Source organism: Microcaecilia unicolor, chromosome 5, assembly GCF_901765095.1.
Source record: "Microcaecilia unicolor chromosome 5, aMicUni1.1, whole genome shotgun sequence".
Classification (NCBI taxonomy): Eukaryota; Metazoa; Chordata; class Amphibia; order Gymnophiona; family Siphonopidae; genus Microcaecilia; species Microcaecilia unicolor.
Window position 1 is genome coordinate 254,361,933 of NC_044035.1, and position 16,399 is coordinate 254,378,331.

The 16,399-nt window shown below is 44.0% G+C and overlaps 1 protein-coding gene across 1 annotated transcript in view; it reads left to right on the plus strand.

Annotated features, from left to right (window-relative positions):
- Positions 1–11,191: 11,191 nt before the first annotated feature.
- WARS2 (tryptophanyl tRNA synthetase 2, mitochondrial) overlaps positions 11,192–16,399 on the plus strand; it is a 72,806-nt gene continuing 67,598 nt past the window's right edge. Inside the window, exon 1 of the mRNA XM_030204014.1 lies at positions 11,192–11,540. Within this exon, the coding sequence (XP_030059874.1) occupies positions 11,430–11,540 (111 nt within the window). The 5' untranslated portion in view covers positions 11,192–11,429. The remainder of the gene's footprint in view (positions 11,541–16,399) is intronic.

Sequence of the window (16,399 nt, forward strand, 5' to 3'; positions counted from 1 at the left end):
TCTAGCACTAGTGATTAAACTTGCAGATAACCATAGGTAGCGCATAGACTATGTTTGCTCTCTGATCAGCAGACACCCTTCCCACAACCAAACCACATTGGTGAGGGCCAGGAAGGAGCTACAAACAGCTGGGTCATCTTTGTCACATTGAATGTATCAGCAATGGTATATAGTGCTGAGGGAAAACAACGGTAAAAGCATTAGATGGATGTTTACTTTATAACAATTGCAATATAATAATACATCAGGTACAGAAGGGCACAGGCTAGGGGAATTATATAGGCACCAGGCTGTAGCCACCTGCAGGTAATTTAGAAGAGGAACTATAACCAGAACCCCTCTCCCTAACCATGACTTAAGGGCTCAAGGCTGTTGTAGGTATGCACCTGTGGCCACCTTGAAAACAGTTTGCAGGATAGAATTTAGAAATGTTGTTGTTCAATAACTATGGAGGATTGCAGGACTATGTTGAATAATGTGGAAAAGACATTCGGTGCATATATGCTTCCCCCCTCCCCACCCCCAGCAACCTTGTGAATGGGTGGGCACTTCATAAAAGGGGACTGGGATTCACCACATAAAGAAGGATGGAACCTAGTGGGGAGACGCATGAGGTGCAAAGCGGGACAAAAACTACCAGCTGTGGATACCCGTGAACTTGGTGAAAATAGAGATAAGATTTGAATGCAGAGAACATAGAGAGAATGGGGAGCCCTTGATCATGAGGGATGCACACATCCATTCTCAGGGCCTCTTCCCCTCCCTCTCCCCCACCCTACAGGCAGCCACAACTGAGTGTGTCCAATAGAGAACAAGACATCTGTACAATGAATTGGGTAGAAACAATCATGGCTCTCAGAGTGCAGTGTATTACAGTCCACTGCTGTCTCTTGCAATCCTCTTGACCAGCTGTCCTGCAAGATGCAAGAAGTGTTTGTTTAGCACCTACATAGCAGAAAGGGAAGAGGTGGCTGAGAGGTATGAGCTTACCTTGAACTTGTGGTGCAAGAATCTGTTGGCTCCAAGGGACCAGAGCCTGCCTGCTTCAACAAAGGAGAGAGAGAATGGGGGGCAGTGAGGGAGCACATCACACACAGCAAGGAGCTCCTGGAGGGTAGAGAATGGAGAGTTGTGTGTGATGCCCAGGGGGAGATTCTAGATGTGTGTGCCCGATACCCAGGTTCCACCCATGACGCCTATATATTGCAGCACTCAGGAATCTGGTGGGCGGGGGGGGGGGGGGGGGGGGGGGGGGGAAATAGTGGGTTGTGGAGGGTTGCCCGGTAGAGGAGGTATAGTTTGGGCAGATCCATGCTGCACTTAACGAGGAGCCATCCATCAGTGATCTCCCCTCGCTCAAACCTACGGAAGATTCCTGAGTGCTGCAATATATAGGCGTTATGGGTGGAACCTGGGTATCGGGCACACACGTCTAGAATCTCTCCCTGGGCGTCACACACAACTTGCATATTGAGTGAGTGGAATGCTTTCCTGTTCCTATAAGTGGCCTCTTGTGCCCGCGGGGGGGGGGGGGTGTGTCTGTGTGCAGTCAATGGCACCTATGACAGAGGGGAAGCGAGCTACGGTGTAGAAGTCAGCCATGTTGTTCTGCAGGGCCTGGGGGTGAGGTGGGGGGGGGGAGGTGATGTACTCAGAGGTGTGGGTAAGGAAGACATCAAGGAACTGGGGGCCAGATGCACTGAACTTAACGAGCCATTAACGAGCAAGTAGTAAACCCTGGCATGCACTAAAGACTTCTCCGAGCCATTTTCCAACGACGGTAGCAGCTAATGAAAATGGAATGCAGATGAGCAAATTGTGTAGAAACCCTATTGTAATGAGATGCACTAACCTTTTCCGATTGCCTTAACGCTGGAAAATCTAATGAGAGGTCTGTACCTCTCATTGGGGCTGCGCGGGATTGAAAAACTGCTACAAAAGTGCATCTGGCAGAGGCTTATCTCCCGTTTGCTCTAGCAAACCTGAACTCTAAGGAGCATCGAGGGCTCAGAGAAGAGGGGGAGAGGATGAGTTACAGCTGCTAGGTGAGATTGATTTGTCTGCAGGGTGGGGGCAGACGCTCTGAGATGGCTTAAAAGCTATTCATTAATACATTGCAAACCCAATGCAAAACACACACGCTCGCGCATACAAAACGCGGATAAACAGTGAGGCAGTCCATTTTGGCCATCATTCCCCCCCCCCCCCCCCCCGCAATAATAAAAACGTCCTTTTTGGCCGTGCTTCACTCAGCTGAGAGACCTGGAAGTCTCTGAGCCAATCACAACGCCAAAATGGATGTTTTTTTTGGATGGGCATCCTCAACTGCACTGTCCTCTGGATCGAGCCGCATCGGAGGTGAGTGGCACAGCATCTTCGGGCGGCACAGGGAGGCGTATGTTTTTATTATTGCGGGGGGGGGGGGGGGATGATGGCCAAAATGAACATTTTTTTTGGGATGGGCATCCTCAACTGCACTGTCTTCTCCATTGAGCCGCATCGGAGGGGGTGAGCGGCGTCTTCGGGCGGCACAGGGAGGCGTATTTGGCATGTGCAGAGCAGCCAGCATAACGCTTGGCTGCTCTGCGCATGCTCGACCGGCCGATTGACCAAGTGTTTAATGATGAAATAGAGAATGCAAGTGAGTTACAACGAGCAGCTCATTTGCATTCCCTTTCCTTAATGCATGCCCGTTCCTTACCAATTCGCTAAGGGAATCGGTAAGTGAAGGGCTCTAACGATTGTTTAGTGCATCTGGGCCTGGGTGAGGCAGTTAGAAATGGAAGCCTGGGTAAGACCTGTGCTCACAGATAGATAGGACAGACTGGAAACTCCCAGTGGCCAGAAAAGATAGAGAAGCAGTGATCTTTAGGTGCACAGGGATGGGGTTGTTCCTATGGGTCCTGGGCTGCAGGAGGGGTTTGAGCTGGTCACAAAGGTGCTGAATGGCAGCCCTATCAAAGCGGTACCTAGTGAGACACTGCAGGTCAGTGAGGTCTAGGAAACTGCTACTGGGCTTGAAAACTCTGGGGTGTGAGTACCTCCGGCGGTGCCTCCCCTCTTCCTCCAACATGTAAGCCACCTGTGTATTTAGTGCCTCCATTTCCCCACACTACAGGTGCAATGCAGTGCCACCAGTGCTCACCTCTCCCTACCAACTTGGTGAAACACAGCAGCAACAAACAGAAGCTGACACTCACTCTCCCACCACCGACAAACAATGCGGTCACACACTGCAAGCACTCTCTGACCCAGTACAAACTCTCCTGCCACACCCTCTAGCTACTCACTCTCCAAGCAGTCTTCACAAACACGCTGCCGCAGGACAAAGAGACAAACAGAGACTACAAACAGGTAAGGGAATGAAATATGAACTTGGGAACAGTGAATGTAGAGGGATGGGGGAGGGGATGGGGGAGATAGAGGAAGGAGTAGTGGTGTCTGGGTTTGGGGGCTAGAAGGGGTAGGGAAAGCTGAAAAGGTAAAACACAAACGAGGCAGGTGAGGGTGAAAACATTCCGACTACAGCACACAGACAAAGGTAACAGGTACTCAACAAACTCTCAGCTTTCTCTCCCAACAACGCTCTCACCACTCTCCAACTGCACAAAATCGCTAATGGGTCTAAAGAAGACTTCCCCCTTACCCTGGTCGTCTTTATTTCAGGTCTAACTAAGGACGCCCATGTTCCGACCCATGCGAAACCATTTCGCTAGCCGTTATACGCTGGGGGCGCCCATCTCATAATGCCGCCCATAACACGCCCCTAACACACCCCCTGTGAGGATGACCATAGATGGGCGTCCTCGTACTGAGGACGCCCTTACGGCCCTGTTTCGATTATTGGATTTGGGCGACCTTCTTTCATGGGGACGCCCATGTGCCTTTTGTGTCGCTTTTTGGACGCCCTTTTCTATCGAAAATGAGCCTGAATGCCTTCACTGCAAAACACTATACACAAACTTGTGTACTTACTCCAGAGTTGATATCAAATCTGATTATATTATGATCACTGTTATCAAGTGGCCCAGCACCATTTCCTTCTGCACCAGATCATGCGCTCCACTAAGGACTAGGTCTAGAATTTTTCCTCCTCTTTTTGGCTCCTCTACCAGCTGTTCCATAAAGCAGTCCTTGATTTTGTCAAGGAATTTTACCTCCCTAGCATGCCCTGGTGTTACATTTACCCAGTCAATATCGGGGTAATTGAAATCACCAGTTATTACTATGTTCCCTAGTTTGTTAGCCTCCCTAATTTCTGGTAACATTTCTACATCTGTCTGTTCATCCTGGCCAGATGGAAAGTAGTACACTTCTATCATTATCCTTTTCCCCTCTACACATGGAATTTCAATCCATAGGGATTCCAAGATGTGTTTCATGTCCTACTGAAATTTTTATTCTGATTCAAGGCCCTATTTAACATACAATGCTACACTCCACCAATTCATCCACCCTATCACTACAATATAATTTGTACCCTGGCATGACAGTGTCCCACTGGTTATCCTCCTTCCACCAGGTCTCAGAGATGCCTATTATATCTAATTTATCACTTAGTGCAATATATTCTAACTCTCCCATCTTATTTCTTAGGCTTCTGGTGTTTGCATATAAACATTGCTCAGCAGTTGACAGTGATAATTTGCAATCTTGAAAATCTGTCTGCTTTTTATTAAAAGATACCTGAGGAGTTTTTTTTTTTACTAAAGTTTAGCTCGAGTTCCCCTCCGAAGGGACACCACCTTGTAAGTGGTGGAGGGGCTTCCGTGTTTCAATGACTCAGAGGGCTATGCTGTAGGGTTACCCATATCAGACAGGCCTCTGATGAGAAACCAGACAAAGAGTGTCCCAACCTGGAGGATCCAAGATGGCGTTGAGGGAGGACGTACGCTAGTTGAGTTCCCGTTTTACACCAGAATGCCTGAAGAAGAGGGTGCGCTCCCCAGAGAATAGGGAAGAGAAAAGGCAAAACCGTGGTGCTGTCCTCCTCGAACACAGCTGGGGTTCTCACCACTTCTCAGTCTATTTTGGAGAGATTCGGGGTCATAACGTCGGGGATATCGGTTCTTGCTTCGGGGAACAGCAAGGCTTTATTGCCGAATCTCAGTGGAGGGAGTGACTTTGAGTCCCCCTGTTGGCACGACCCCTCCAAGACCCAGAAATAGTAATGCTTCGCTATGGAGGTCAATAATGGAAACGCCCAAAGTGGATTAGGATTTTCATGTGACCCGAGGAGGTCCAGGCGCAGCATCGACTCTGGATAATAAACCAACTGGGGGATTGGAGAGTGAGCCCTTCCCCCCGAAGATATCTGGAGCGGTTTCTGTGGAGAAATTGGACTTGGTGAAGCCAATAATGTCATAAAGGACATACTATAGGAACTGCAGCAGAATGTGAATAACTCTCTTCTTCAGATGTTTAAAATTTTTCACTATGTGAGTTAAAGAATCTGTATTAATACTTATCTAACAAAGTGGAAGTCCAAGATATAAAAAGAGACTTTGATTACGGAAATGGCTTCTCTATGAAAATTAGATAATTTGGTAATGAAGAATAGTTATTTTCCTTGTAAAAATTGGAATTTCTGGAGAACCAATTAAGGGAAAATAACTTGAGAATGATAAATTTACCTATAATATCCTATATATCAGCTACTGAATTCTTGAAGAAATATTTCTCTGATACTTTGTTAATACCTTCTAATAGCCACCTTTTGGTGACTAAAATTATATTTCCTTTAAAATCTTCTTTCAGAGAAAAGAGATGTGTTTAACTGACATTTTGGAAAATTCAGAAGTTATAGATAGAGTTATATTATTAGTGACTTTCGTCTTTGATTAGATAGGAACAACGTTTTGAAATTGTATTTCCAATACATGGTTGATAGTTTTTTGGGTTCAAAGATGAATATATTTCCTGACACATCAAGGGAATCACAGACTGGGAGGTGTGAAGTCTTGGCTTTTTAGCCAGGAATCATTGCCCCAGGTGGGACCTTCCTAGCACGATTCCCTTGTAAGTGTTTTATTTTCCTTATTACTTATTTGTTTGAACCTAAGAAATTATAGAGTTTGTGGAAACAGATGAAGAACCCTCTGCAGCAACTTCCTTCAGTTACCACTGTACCGGCTGCAATAACCGATTAACCTTCCTCCCTCAGAAAATGTGAAGTGTAAGATTAACCATTTTGAGTTTTTCTTATTTTCTTTATGATTGTTTTCCTGATCTTGGATCTTCCAATTGTGGACAATTATGTAAATATATATTCTTGAGAGAAAATGTTTTCCTTTTTATATTAATTTCTGTATTTCCTTACATTTATGTGATAAATGTGAATGTAATTAAGTAAAATGATAATTAAAAAAAAAAAAAAAGTTTAGCTCGAGTTTTCTGCAGCAGGGCCCATAGGAATAAAATGGGCCCTGCTGCAGATAACTCGAGCTAAGCTTTAGTAAAAGACCCCCCTGGACTACTATGGTCTATTGCAACCTCACTACACCTTTCAAAGTGCTCTGCTCATTCAAATGGTGATGGAGGGGAGGAGTGACCCTGGATCTGGTGCTCACAAATGGGGAAAGTGTGTCTAATGTCACAGGAGGCACCTACCTGGGCAGTAGTGATTATCAAACAGTTTGGTTTGATATTAACAGCTAGAGCAGAGAGCAGCCACTCAAAACTCAAAGTCCTGGATATCAAACATGATGACTTTAAAAACATGAGGGCGTATCTTAAGGAAGAGCTGATGAGATGGGAAGATATAAGAGAAGTGCAAAGACAGTGGACCAGGCTGAAAGGAGCTATTAAAATGGTTACTGACCTTTTACGTAAAGAGAGTAAATAAAAGCAAAAAAAAAAAGGAAACTGATATGGTTCTTCAAACAAGTAGCTGAGAAAATAAAGGCAAAAGAGGTGGCATTCATGAAATACAGGAAGACTCAAAAAGAGGAACAGAGAAAAGAATACCGGAAGAAACTGAAAAATGCCAAGAGGGAGATATGTCTGTTGAAAGCAGAGTGGAAGAAAAGATGACTAGAAATATAAGGAAGGCATGCTATATATGGGTGCTAGGTCAATGTCTGGTGGTAAGATTTCAGACCCAAAATGGACGCGCGGCAATTTTGATTTTGCCACACGTCCATTTTTGGCAATTAAAAAAGGGCCTTTTTACAGGCGCACTAAAAAATGGATTGGCACGTGTCCAAAACCCGCGCCTACACTACCGCAAGCCATTTTTTAAATTTTTATTATTTATTGCATTTGTATCCCACATTTTCTCACCTATTTGCAGGCTCAATGTGGCTTACAGAGTTTTGTTATGGCATGTTCATTCCAGGATGTCAGATACACTTAGTATCTGTACACTTACAATTAGTAATGTGCAGAGATATAGTGAGGGAAAAGAGAAGGAAGGTGTTAAGCAGGATAGTGTAGAAGGTGGCCTCAAATAACTGGGTGGGTTGGTGAAGTAGTTTTGTAAAGTTATGGATTCTCTTTGTAGGCCTTGTTGAAGAGGTGTGTCTTCAGCGATTTGCGAAAGTTAGTTATTTCATCAATGGATTTCAGGGCTGTAGGTAATGCATTCCACAGCTGTGTGCTCATGTAGGTGGTGGCGTGTGTCAGCTTGTATTGTAGTCCTTTACAGCTTGGGAAGTGTAGATTGAGAAATTTGCGGGCTGATCTTATGGCATTTCTGGAAGGCAGGTCCACAAGGTAAGATTGGGGCGTCTGCGTGGATGATTTTGTGTACAATCGTGCAGATCTTGAACGCAATGCGTTCCTTGAGTGGGAGCCAATGCAGTTTCTCTTTTAGGGGTTTTGCACTTTCGTATTTAGTTTTACCAAATATGAGTCTGGCTGCGGTATTCTGGGCTGTTTAGAGTTTTTTGATAGTCTGTTCTTTGCAGCCAGCGTACAGTGCATTGCAGTAATCCAGATGACTTATTTCCATTGACTGTATCAAGGTCCGGAAGATGTATCTCGGGAAAAAAGGTTTAACTCTTTTGAGTTTCCACATGGAGTGGAACATCTTTTTTGTCGTATTCTTCACGTGTGCATCGAGTGTGAGGTTTCGATCGATGGTAACTCCAAGAATTTTCAGATTTTGCGAGACGGGATGAGAACAGTATGGTGTGGTTATGGTGGAGCAATTGTTTGTGTTGTGTTGAGAAGTGAGTACAAGGCATTGTGTTTTTTCTGCATTGAGTTTCAGCTGGAATGCATCCGCCCAGGTGTGCATGATTTGGAGACTTTGGTTGATCTCGTTTATGATTTCGTTTAGATCATGTTTGAACGGGATATAAATCGTAACATCGTCTGCGTATATGTAAGGGTTGAGGTTTAGATTGAAGAGAGTTGGTGAGAGGGGGGATCCCTGGGGAACTCCACATGCAGGTAACCATGGGGGTGATATGTCCACATTCGTTTTTACTTGGTAAGATCTTGTGGTCAGGAATCCTTTAAGCCATTTGAGAACTGTGCCTCCTACTTCGAAGTATTGTAGTATATGTAATAATATTTCATGATTAACCATGTCAAAGGCGCTGGACATGTCAAATTGTAGGAGGAGTATGTTGTTCCCAGTTGCAATTGCTTGTTTGCGCCTACACTACCGCAAGCCGTTTTTCAGTGCGCCTTTGTAAAAGGACTCCATAGTCACCTATGGAACTTTGTAAGTCTAAGTGTTTTGAAAATATGCCTCTCTGTATATAATCCAGGGTATGTCTAAATCTATATGTCAGGCATGCTATATATGGGTGCTTGTCTGAGTCAGCGGTGATTTGCACATCAGCATTCCACATTGCAGCAGAAAAAAAAAGAACCATTAAAACTGACTTGATTGGACAAAAAAAAAACCTCAGTGGAATATGAAGAGAGATTTACATTTATCCAATCAGAAGAACAAATCCCATGAGTACAAGCAAGAGGATCCAAGAAAAATGAGAAAGCTGATTTGCAATTCAGTCTGTTTATTATGATAGGCTTGAATCTGCATGTTTCATAGTAAAACAAATTTGCATGTGATCTTTTCAGGGCTAATAGAGCCCCCTCAACATTATCTGTGTGCAGTACAAATATAGCAAACCTTTCTACTTCTGGTGCCATCTATAGTTATCAGTCTGGTGGATCCCACTGAGTGAGAAAATACTTCTTAGCTATTTGGCTGTGAGCACTATAATTACACAGGTATGTCACCACTTTTAATAACTGAAGCACAGGATTTTTCTTCAAAAAGCTGTTTGCTTTTTAACCTACTACTCCAGTATGGTGGGAGTTAGTTGGCGTTGCATCACAACTTCTTTACACTACATACGTGTAGCAGTTTGCATACCTATTCATAGGAGCCAGCTCTGAGTCAAGTGGATGTTGAACAACTCCAGTAATGAGCAAACTCTCATCTGTGGCCAGGGAGGGGTAAATTTGTATTGTGTCAGCACCCTCAATCATTTTGAAATGTTGACACCTACTTGCAGGGCCGTGCCGATGCGGTAAGCGAGGTAAGCGTCGCAGGGGGGCGCCCACCTCTGGAGGGCGCTGCCGCGGTGCTTACCCTCGCCCCGCCGAGGACTTTAAATCTTTTGGCACCAGAGAGGGGGGTGCCGCCGCTCCCGCTGCTCTTCATCCTGGCACCCCCCCCCCCCTCCCACACCAGCCCTTTAAATTTATTTGCCGAGTGAGCGCAGCACCTCGTGTGGAAGTAAAAGAAGCGGATCCGATCATCTCATTGGGCCTTCCCTCACTGTCCCACCCTCCTCTGATGCAGCTTCCTATTTCCTCTAGGGCGGGACAGTGAAGGAAGGCCCAATGAGATGATCGGATCCGCTTCTTTTACTTCCACACGAGGTGCTGCGCTCGCTATCGCGTCGGCAATTTCTTTTTAAAGACGGGTGGCAGGGAGAAGACGAGGCAGGGTGAGGGTGGGGGACAGATGGGGTGACCGTGAAGGTGGGGGGGGACTCGGATAGCAGAAGGTACTGGGTGGGAGGCAGATGGGGTGAGGGTGGGGGGCACTTGGATAGCAGAAGGGACTGGGTGGGAGACAGATGGGGTGAGGGGGACTCGGATGGGCAGAAGGGACTGGGTGGGAGACAGATGGGAGAAGGGGCATGGAGCTGGAACTGGGGTCTGAAAAGTGAGCAGGAGGGAGAATGGAGTCATGCCTGGGGCAGGGGTGGATGGGAGAATCAATGGATCTGGAACTAGGGGCAGCCGCAGGTGGGAACTGGGAGCTGAAGAGAGGGGGGATAGATCCTGGATGGAATGGGGAGTGAGAGGGAGGGCAGACCCTGAATGGATGGGAGGGCAGGGCCCAGGGAGAGGACAAATTGCTGGAAGGGGAGGGGAGAGAGGATTGCTGGCTATGGATGGAGGAGGGAAGGGCCGAGAGGGACATGGGGGCCCAGGGAGAGGACAAATTGCTGGAAATGGAGGGGAGGGGAGAGAGGAGGATTGCTGGCTATGGATGGAGGAGGAAAGGGCAGAGAGGGACAAGAATGGGAGGGCAGTACCCAGGGAGAGAGGAGAAATTGCTGGAAATGGATATAGAGCAAGAAATGAAGAAGAAAGGAGAAAAGTAAAGAAATAAATGGAAAGGAAGCCCTGGAAACGGAGTTAAGAGGACAGATAGCAGCAGAATCAGATACTGGGCCAGCATGATCAGAAAAAGAAAGTCACCAGACAACAAAGGTAGACAAAAATAATTTTATTTTCATTTTAGTGTTTGGAATATGTCCACTTTGAGAATTTACATCTGCTATCTTATTTTGCAATGTATAGCAATTTGTTTCTAAGAATATTGCTGACAATTCCTTTCAGTGTGGCAAGTGATGAGCGATCATTTGCATGGGGGGGGGGGGGGGGCGCCAACTGATAGTCTGCAGGGGGGGCCACAGACCCTAGGCACGGCCCTGCCTACTTGCACAATGTCTGAAAGTACAAGCCCTATGCTACAAAATCGCTTACAACAAAATTAGAGGGCGCAGAGAGATTGCTCAATGCAGGAATAGCATAACTTACTTATCACGCTAATCTGTTTCTCCCAGAAAAGCCTGGTTTGTAAAATAATGGTAATAAATAGAAATAAAACAAGACAAAGATTATGTTTTTTTTTAATTGGACTAACTTAATACATGCTTTTGATGCGCTTCCGAATCCATTCTTCTTCGGATAAGTAAAAAAAATAATTGGAAATATAAGAAAACACCTACTAAGAGATTCCTTTGCATACGATCAAATAAGGCAAAATTGTTCCAGCCCTCAGGTTTCAGAAATGAAGACGCTGAACACGTCAGCATCAGCAATAGTTCACAAAAGGACCGGAGTAAGAACAGAAAAGACACCAGCAGCAATGCATTAGTCAAGCCAAACTCCTGCGCACTCCTCCTCCTCCTCCTCCGCCGCGAGTGACGTCATCTCGACTCGCTCCCCTCATGGTATCACGTGGTTCAAAGATGGCGCTGCACAGGGCTAGCGGTGTGGGCTGCCGGCTTGGGAAGTCCTATGTCCGGGTACTTTGTACCGGCTCGGTACAGCCCGTCAAGGTAAATTAACAGTCCGGGATCTCAGGTCGAGGCAGGATGGCATACTAGCAGCCCTGGTATTCTGGGATACGTAGTTTGGAATTCAATCACAGAAGTAGTGCCATGGGTTTGGTGTACATCTGTTCACACTGATTCCTGGTTGTTAGTGATAAATATTAGTAAAAGCTCCCCCCCCCCCCCCCCCCAAAAAAAAAAAAGTAAAAAAAAAAGGATAGTTTTTATTGTAACAAATACATTTTTAATACCTTTTGTAAGCTAAATCCCCATGGGTCAGGGCAACATAAACAACTGAGCTCTCAAAAGTTAAGTAAAAAATGTATAAAGTTAGACCAATAAGAAAGGTATTACCTTTTATTTATCGACCTTTACTTCTAGACATCTAAACTGGACTAGCATGGTAACTAAACTACATTATCCAGGCAATTTGGAAGCCTTCTGAGTCAGATTTCATATTAAAAGACTCACCATCCAGATTTCAAGGGGGTTTGCAGCTAGACAAATATATGTGCAGTGTGCTTTCTGGGCAGTTCTTATGGTGATCAATAAAATAATAGACCATGAAAGAAAACAAACAAAAAAAAAACTACATTTTTGTAGGATCAATACAGGATTTGAAAAAGGTGTGTGAACTAAGTAGTGTTGAGGATCCTACATGCTTATCTACTCAAAATGGTAGAGTACAAAAGAAGCTGGCAAGAACAGAAACCAGGATTCAATGGTTAATTTTCCTAGTGGAAAGAAGTAAATACTGAAGTGATAAGCTCAAATTTAGGTCTCTCTTAGCATGGGGGTCAACCTCAGAAAATCTAGGAGTATCCGCTTCTTCCTTGGGCCTTCTTGTATTGCAAATTCTCCTTGATTGTCTTTATGATTTTTTCAGTTTTTCTTCCTCGTTATTTTTCTCTTCCTTTTTCTCATTCTTTTGTCATTTCATTTTTCAGTGCTTTGCCCTATATTTTATTTACAACACTGTCAATATAGCTGGAATATTGTTTGCTTGATGTAATCATCACCAGCTTGTATGAAACAGTTCATACGTTTTGTGTCACAGATTGCCCTGATACCAGTCCAGCGCTATTCCTGTTTATCTTACTGTTTGCATATTTCCTCTGCAGTGACAATCAGAACTATCCTGAGGAAAGGTATCGGCATTAGCATTTTCCACTTCTAATTTCATTCCACACTGCTCGCTTTACAATTTCCACTATCCTTTCCATGACATCCTTTCTATGTCATGATACAAAAGTGCCACTGGACATCCAAGCCTTAAGCTGCCTTTGTAAGTGTGAGATTGCAGTACAAGAATTTCTGCTTGAATTGACTGGTTGCACCGGCACTGAAGAATGCAACCTGTTTTAAATTGTTGATGGTGTGACTTGATGTAGTTAAGCAACTGATCATGGAATATATGAACAGGATACTTTTTATATTTATCGCTCATCAGTGTAAACCTTTTGTCATGGTCCAAGCCAAGCCAACAGTATGCAGTGAAGATTATCGGTTGTTGATGTCTCCAGTGAGCACTCGGTATCTGAGCCTGTACCCCAAGAGTGAAATTCTCAGTAAAATCAAATTGTTAAGCTTTCACATGTTGTTTCTTGTGCCTGCATGAAAAAAGTCACTTTGCTGTCATTTGATGAATGTGTGTTCAAGAAAATGTGGCAGCTGCTTCTCAAGACATGATTCTTAATTTCCCCACCTTTTCTAGCTTTGCACAGTTCTCTCTACTCCCATTTTATATTCTTTCTGAGGCTCTTGCACCTCTGGCTATAGTTTCAGGAGCCATTAGCACACTTGTCACGGTCTGATGCACTGTTCCTGCTTCTGATCACAGACGCAATATTGAATGAAGTTACACGGAACGCAGCTGGAATCCCATTAATTTGTTTGCAAAGCTCAGATATTACCAGATTGATGTTTATCTTGTTAGTGATGTATGCACAGTGCTATTGGTGTGTCTTGCTTAAAGTTTATGAACTGCGGTCTTAGTGTGCCAGATCTAGCTGTAGGCTGACTTTCGGATAAGTGATCATGACATTTGCACAGTTCCACAAAAACATGTGTTCTTTTCTGTGAACTAACCGGTAAAGCTTGAGAGGCATATTACTGAGTGTGGTAGGGCTTATCTTGTCACAGCCATGGCCATACCCAGACACTGACTCACCTCTCTGGACCTCCAGCAGCATTTCTGGGAGGGGAAGTGTGAATGCGCGCTGCATCTGGGTCCTTTCTTGGTCCAGCGTCCTGTTTGTGGTTCCATGCCGGCTGGGGCCGACTCCCCTGGGCACACACATGCCAAAGAGTCTTTTTTTTTGTTGGATCAGCTGTAGGAGGACCAACAAGGGCACGCTGGAGATCGCATCCAGTTGGGAGTGTATTTTAGGAGGCTCCTGATGGTCTGCTAGACTTTGCAACAGGTCTACAGCAGGTGTGCCTTGCCTTGAGTGTCTCTCGTTCAAACCTTGCCTGGTTCCTGTCTGTGCCTTGCCTTGTCTCTGAGCTCCCAAGCCTTGCCTTGTCTCTGTGTATCGTGATTGTCTTAGTATTGAATTAGATCAACCAAATGTGATTTATACACAACTCCTCCACATATAATCAGAAATGTCTTACAATATCTGCTTGCTATACCACGATCGTGTTCTTTTTTTTCAGTACCTTGTTACCCAAGATCCTACTGTAACACTAATTGTCTAATTCTAACTTATTTCCACCATTCTTGTTGATTGTAAGCCACATTGAGCCTGCAAATAGGTGGGAAAATGTGGGATACAAATGCAATAAATAAATAAATAAGAATGAGAGGAAATGGATTTCTGTTTTTATTTCTGCAGTGTTGCAGAACATTCCAAGTTTGACTTCTTGGGGTTCCTAGTGGAATTTTTGACTTCATATTTCTATTTCTAATTTGTGATCCCTTGTTCTGTCTGAGGGTCTTTCTGTGTGTTTGCATGTGACCAAGGTGTGGCATTCTGTGTGCTTGTAGTTTCTGTATAGATCTGTAGAAGTTCCACTTGTTCTCTTTTACCAATAGGTGTATTGGTGTTATAGGGACCAATGTAATATTTATAGTGCTGTCTATTTATATGTAGGGTTCTTGCTATTTGAGTCATAGGATTTAGTGCTACTATTGTATGGCAGATTTGCCAAGAAAACCACAGAAGAACCAAACTCCACAGTGGAGGTAACAGAAAAAAACAAGAGTCTTTATTCCAAATCGTCAAATGACTTGACATGGCCCTGTTTCGCTATGGGGCCTGCATCAGGAGTCTACTATATACTCTCGCTTTCAGCAGGCATAAATGCAGGTGACTTAAGTTCTGCGTGGATTAGGCACTTAGGTGCTATTCTATAAAGTGTGGGTGCCCTAGAATATTTATTTATTTATGCATTCTTGTATCCCACTATTATCTAAAAACAAGTTTTGGTTTAAAATGGCTTACAATTTACCGCCGATTTTTCGGCATGACTTACTGAATCTATTCCATTCTTTAGCTAATTCTATAATCTTATATCCACATTCCATTTCCATGCTTAGCACACAAAATTGCATGCGTAGTTTATAGAATACTGGCAGATATGCACGTAACTTATTGCCAATTGGTACTTAATTGCTTATGTGCGTAACTACACTTAGTTGCTATTCTATAAACGTAGTGCTCAAAATCTATAGCGTATAACTGCAAGAGAGTGCATGTGAGAGTCGCATGGGCAGGTTGGGGTCATACCAAACATTTAAGTTCTTCAGTCATGTCAGTTACACATCAGTTGTGCCTATAAATGTTGGGACATAAATGCTTACATGCTAGTATTCTGTAAAGGCAATTAATGGTAATTATGTGCATAATTTTCGATATAGAATTTGCACTTAGCAAGCAGCATCCCAGTGCCTAACTTTAGCTGACCTGTACAAAATTTACCCCTATGTGTGTGCATTTTTTGCAGAAACAGAAAATTTTGTAATACTGTACCCCCCCCCCCCCCCCCCGGCTACTCTTTCATGTCCATTCCTTTTATCTTGCTGCACCATACGCCTGGAATAGACTTCCTGAGCTGGTATGTCAAGCTCCATCTCTGACCATCTTCAAATCTAAGCTAAAAGCCCACTTTTTTGATGCTGCTTTTAACTCCTAACCCTTGTTCACTTGTTCAGAACCCTTATTTTATCATCCTCACGTTAATGTTCCCTTATCTCTTGTTTGTCTGTCCTAATTAGATTGTAAGCTCTGTCGAGTAGGGACTGTCTCTTCATGTTCAAGTGTACAGCACTGTGTACGTCTAGTAGCGCTATAGAAATGATAAGTAGTAGTAGTAGTCATATCACCTATATGCCAAACGTTTCTGGGGAGAGTACTGGGCAGATTGGTGACCGGTCAACAGCTGTACTAACGTTTCAAAATTAGGATATTATAATGAGTTAAAGGCTATTGTGAAAAGTGTATATATTTTTTAAGTTTCACATTATTTGTTGGTTGAAGTCATTACTTAATCAAGAAAAATTTCAAGCAGTGATTATTAGTCTAGATTATTGTAATGCAGTCTATAAGAGGCTACCTGCTTCTGCATGGAGCACGTTTTAGGTAGTACAAAATGGAGAAGCCCAGTTATTAAGTGGGATTTGATAGGATAACCATATAACACCTACATTATATCATCACAAATGGCAAATTTAAATGTAAAATTCCAGGAAATAGCACTTAGCCATATGGGTCAGACCAATGGTCCATCCAGCCTAGTATCCTGCTTCCAGCAGTGGCCAATCCACATCCACAAGTACCTGGCAGAAACACAATTAGTAGCAGCATTCCATGATACCAATCCCAGGGCAAGCAGTGGCTTCCCCCATGTCCATCTCAATAACA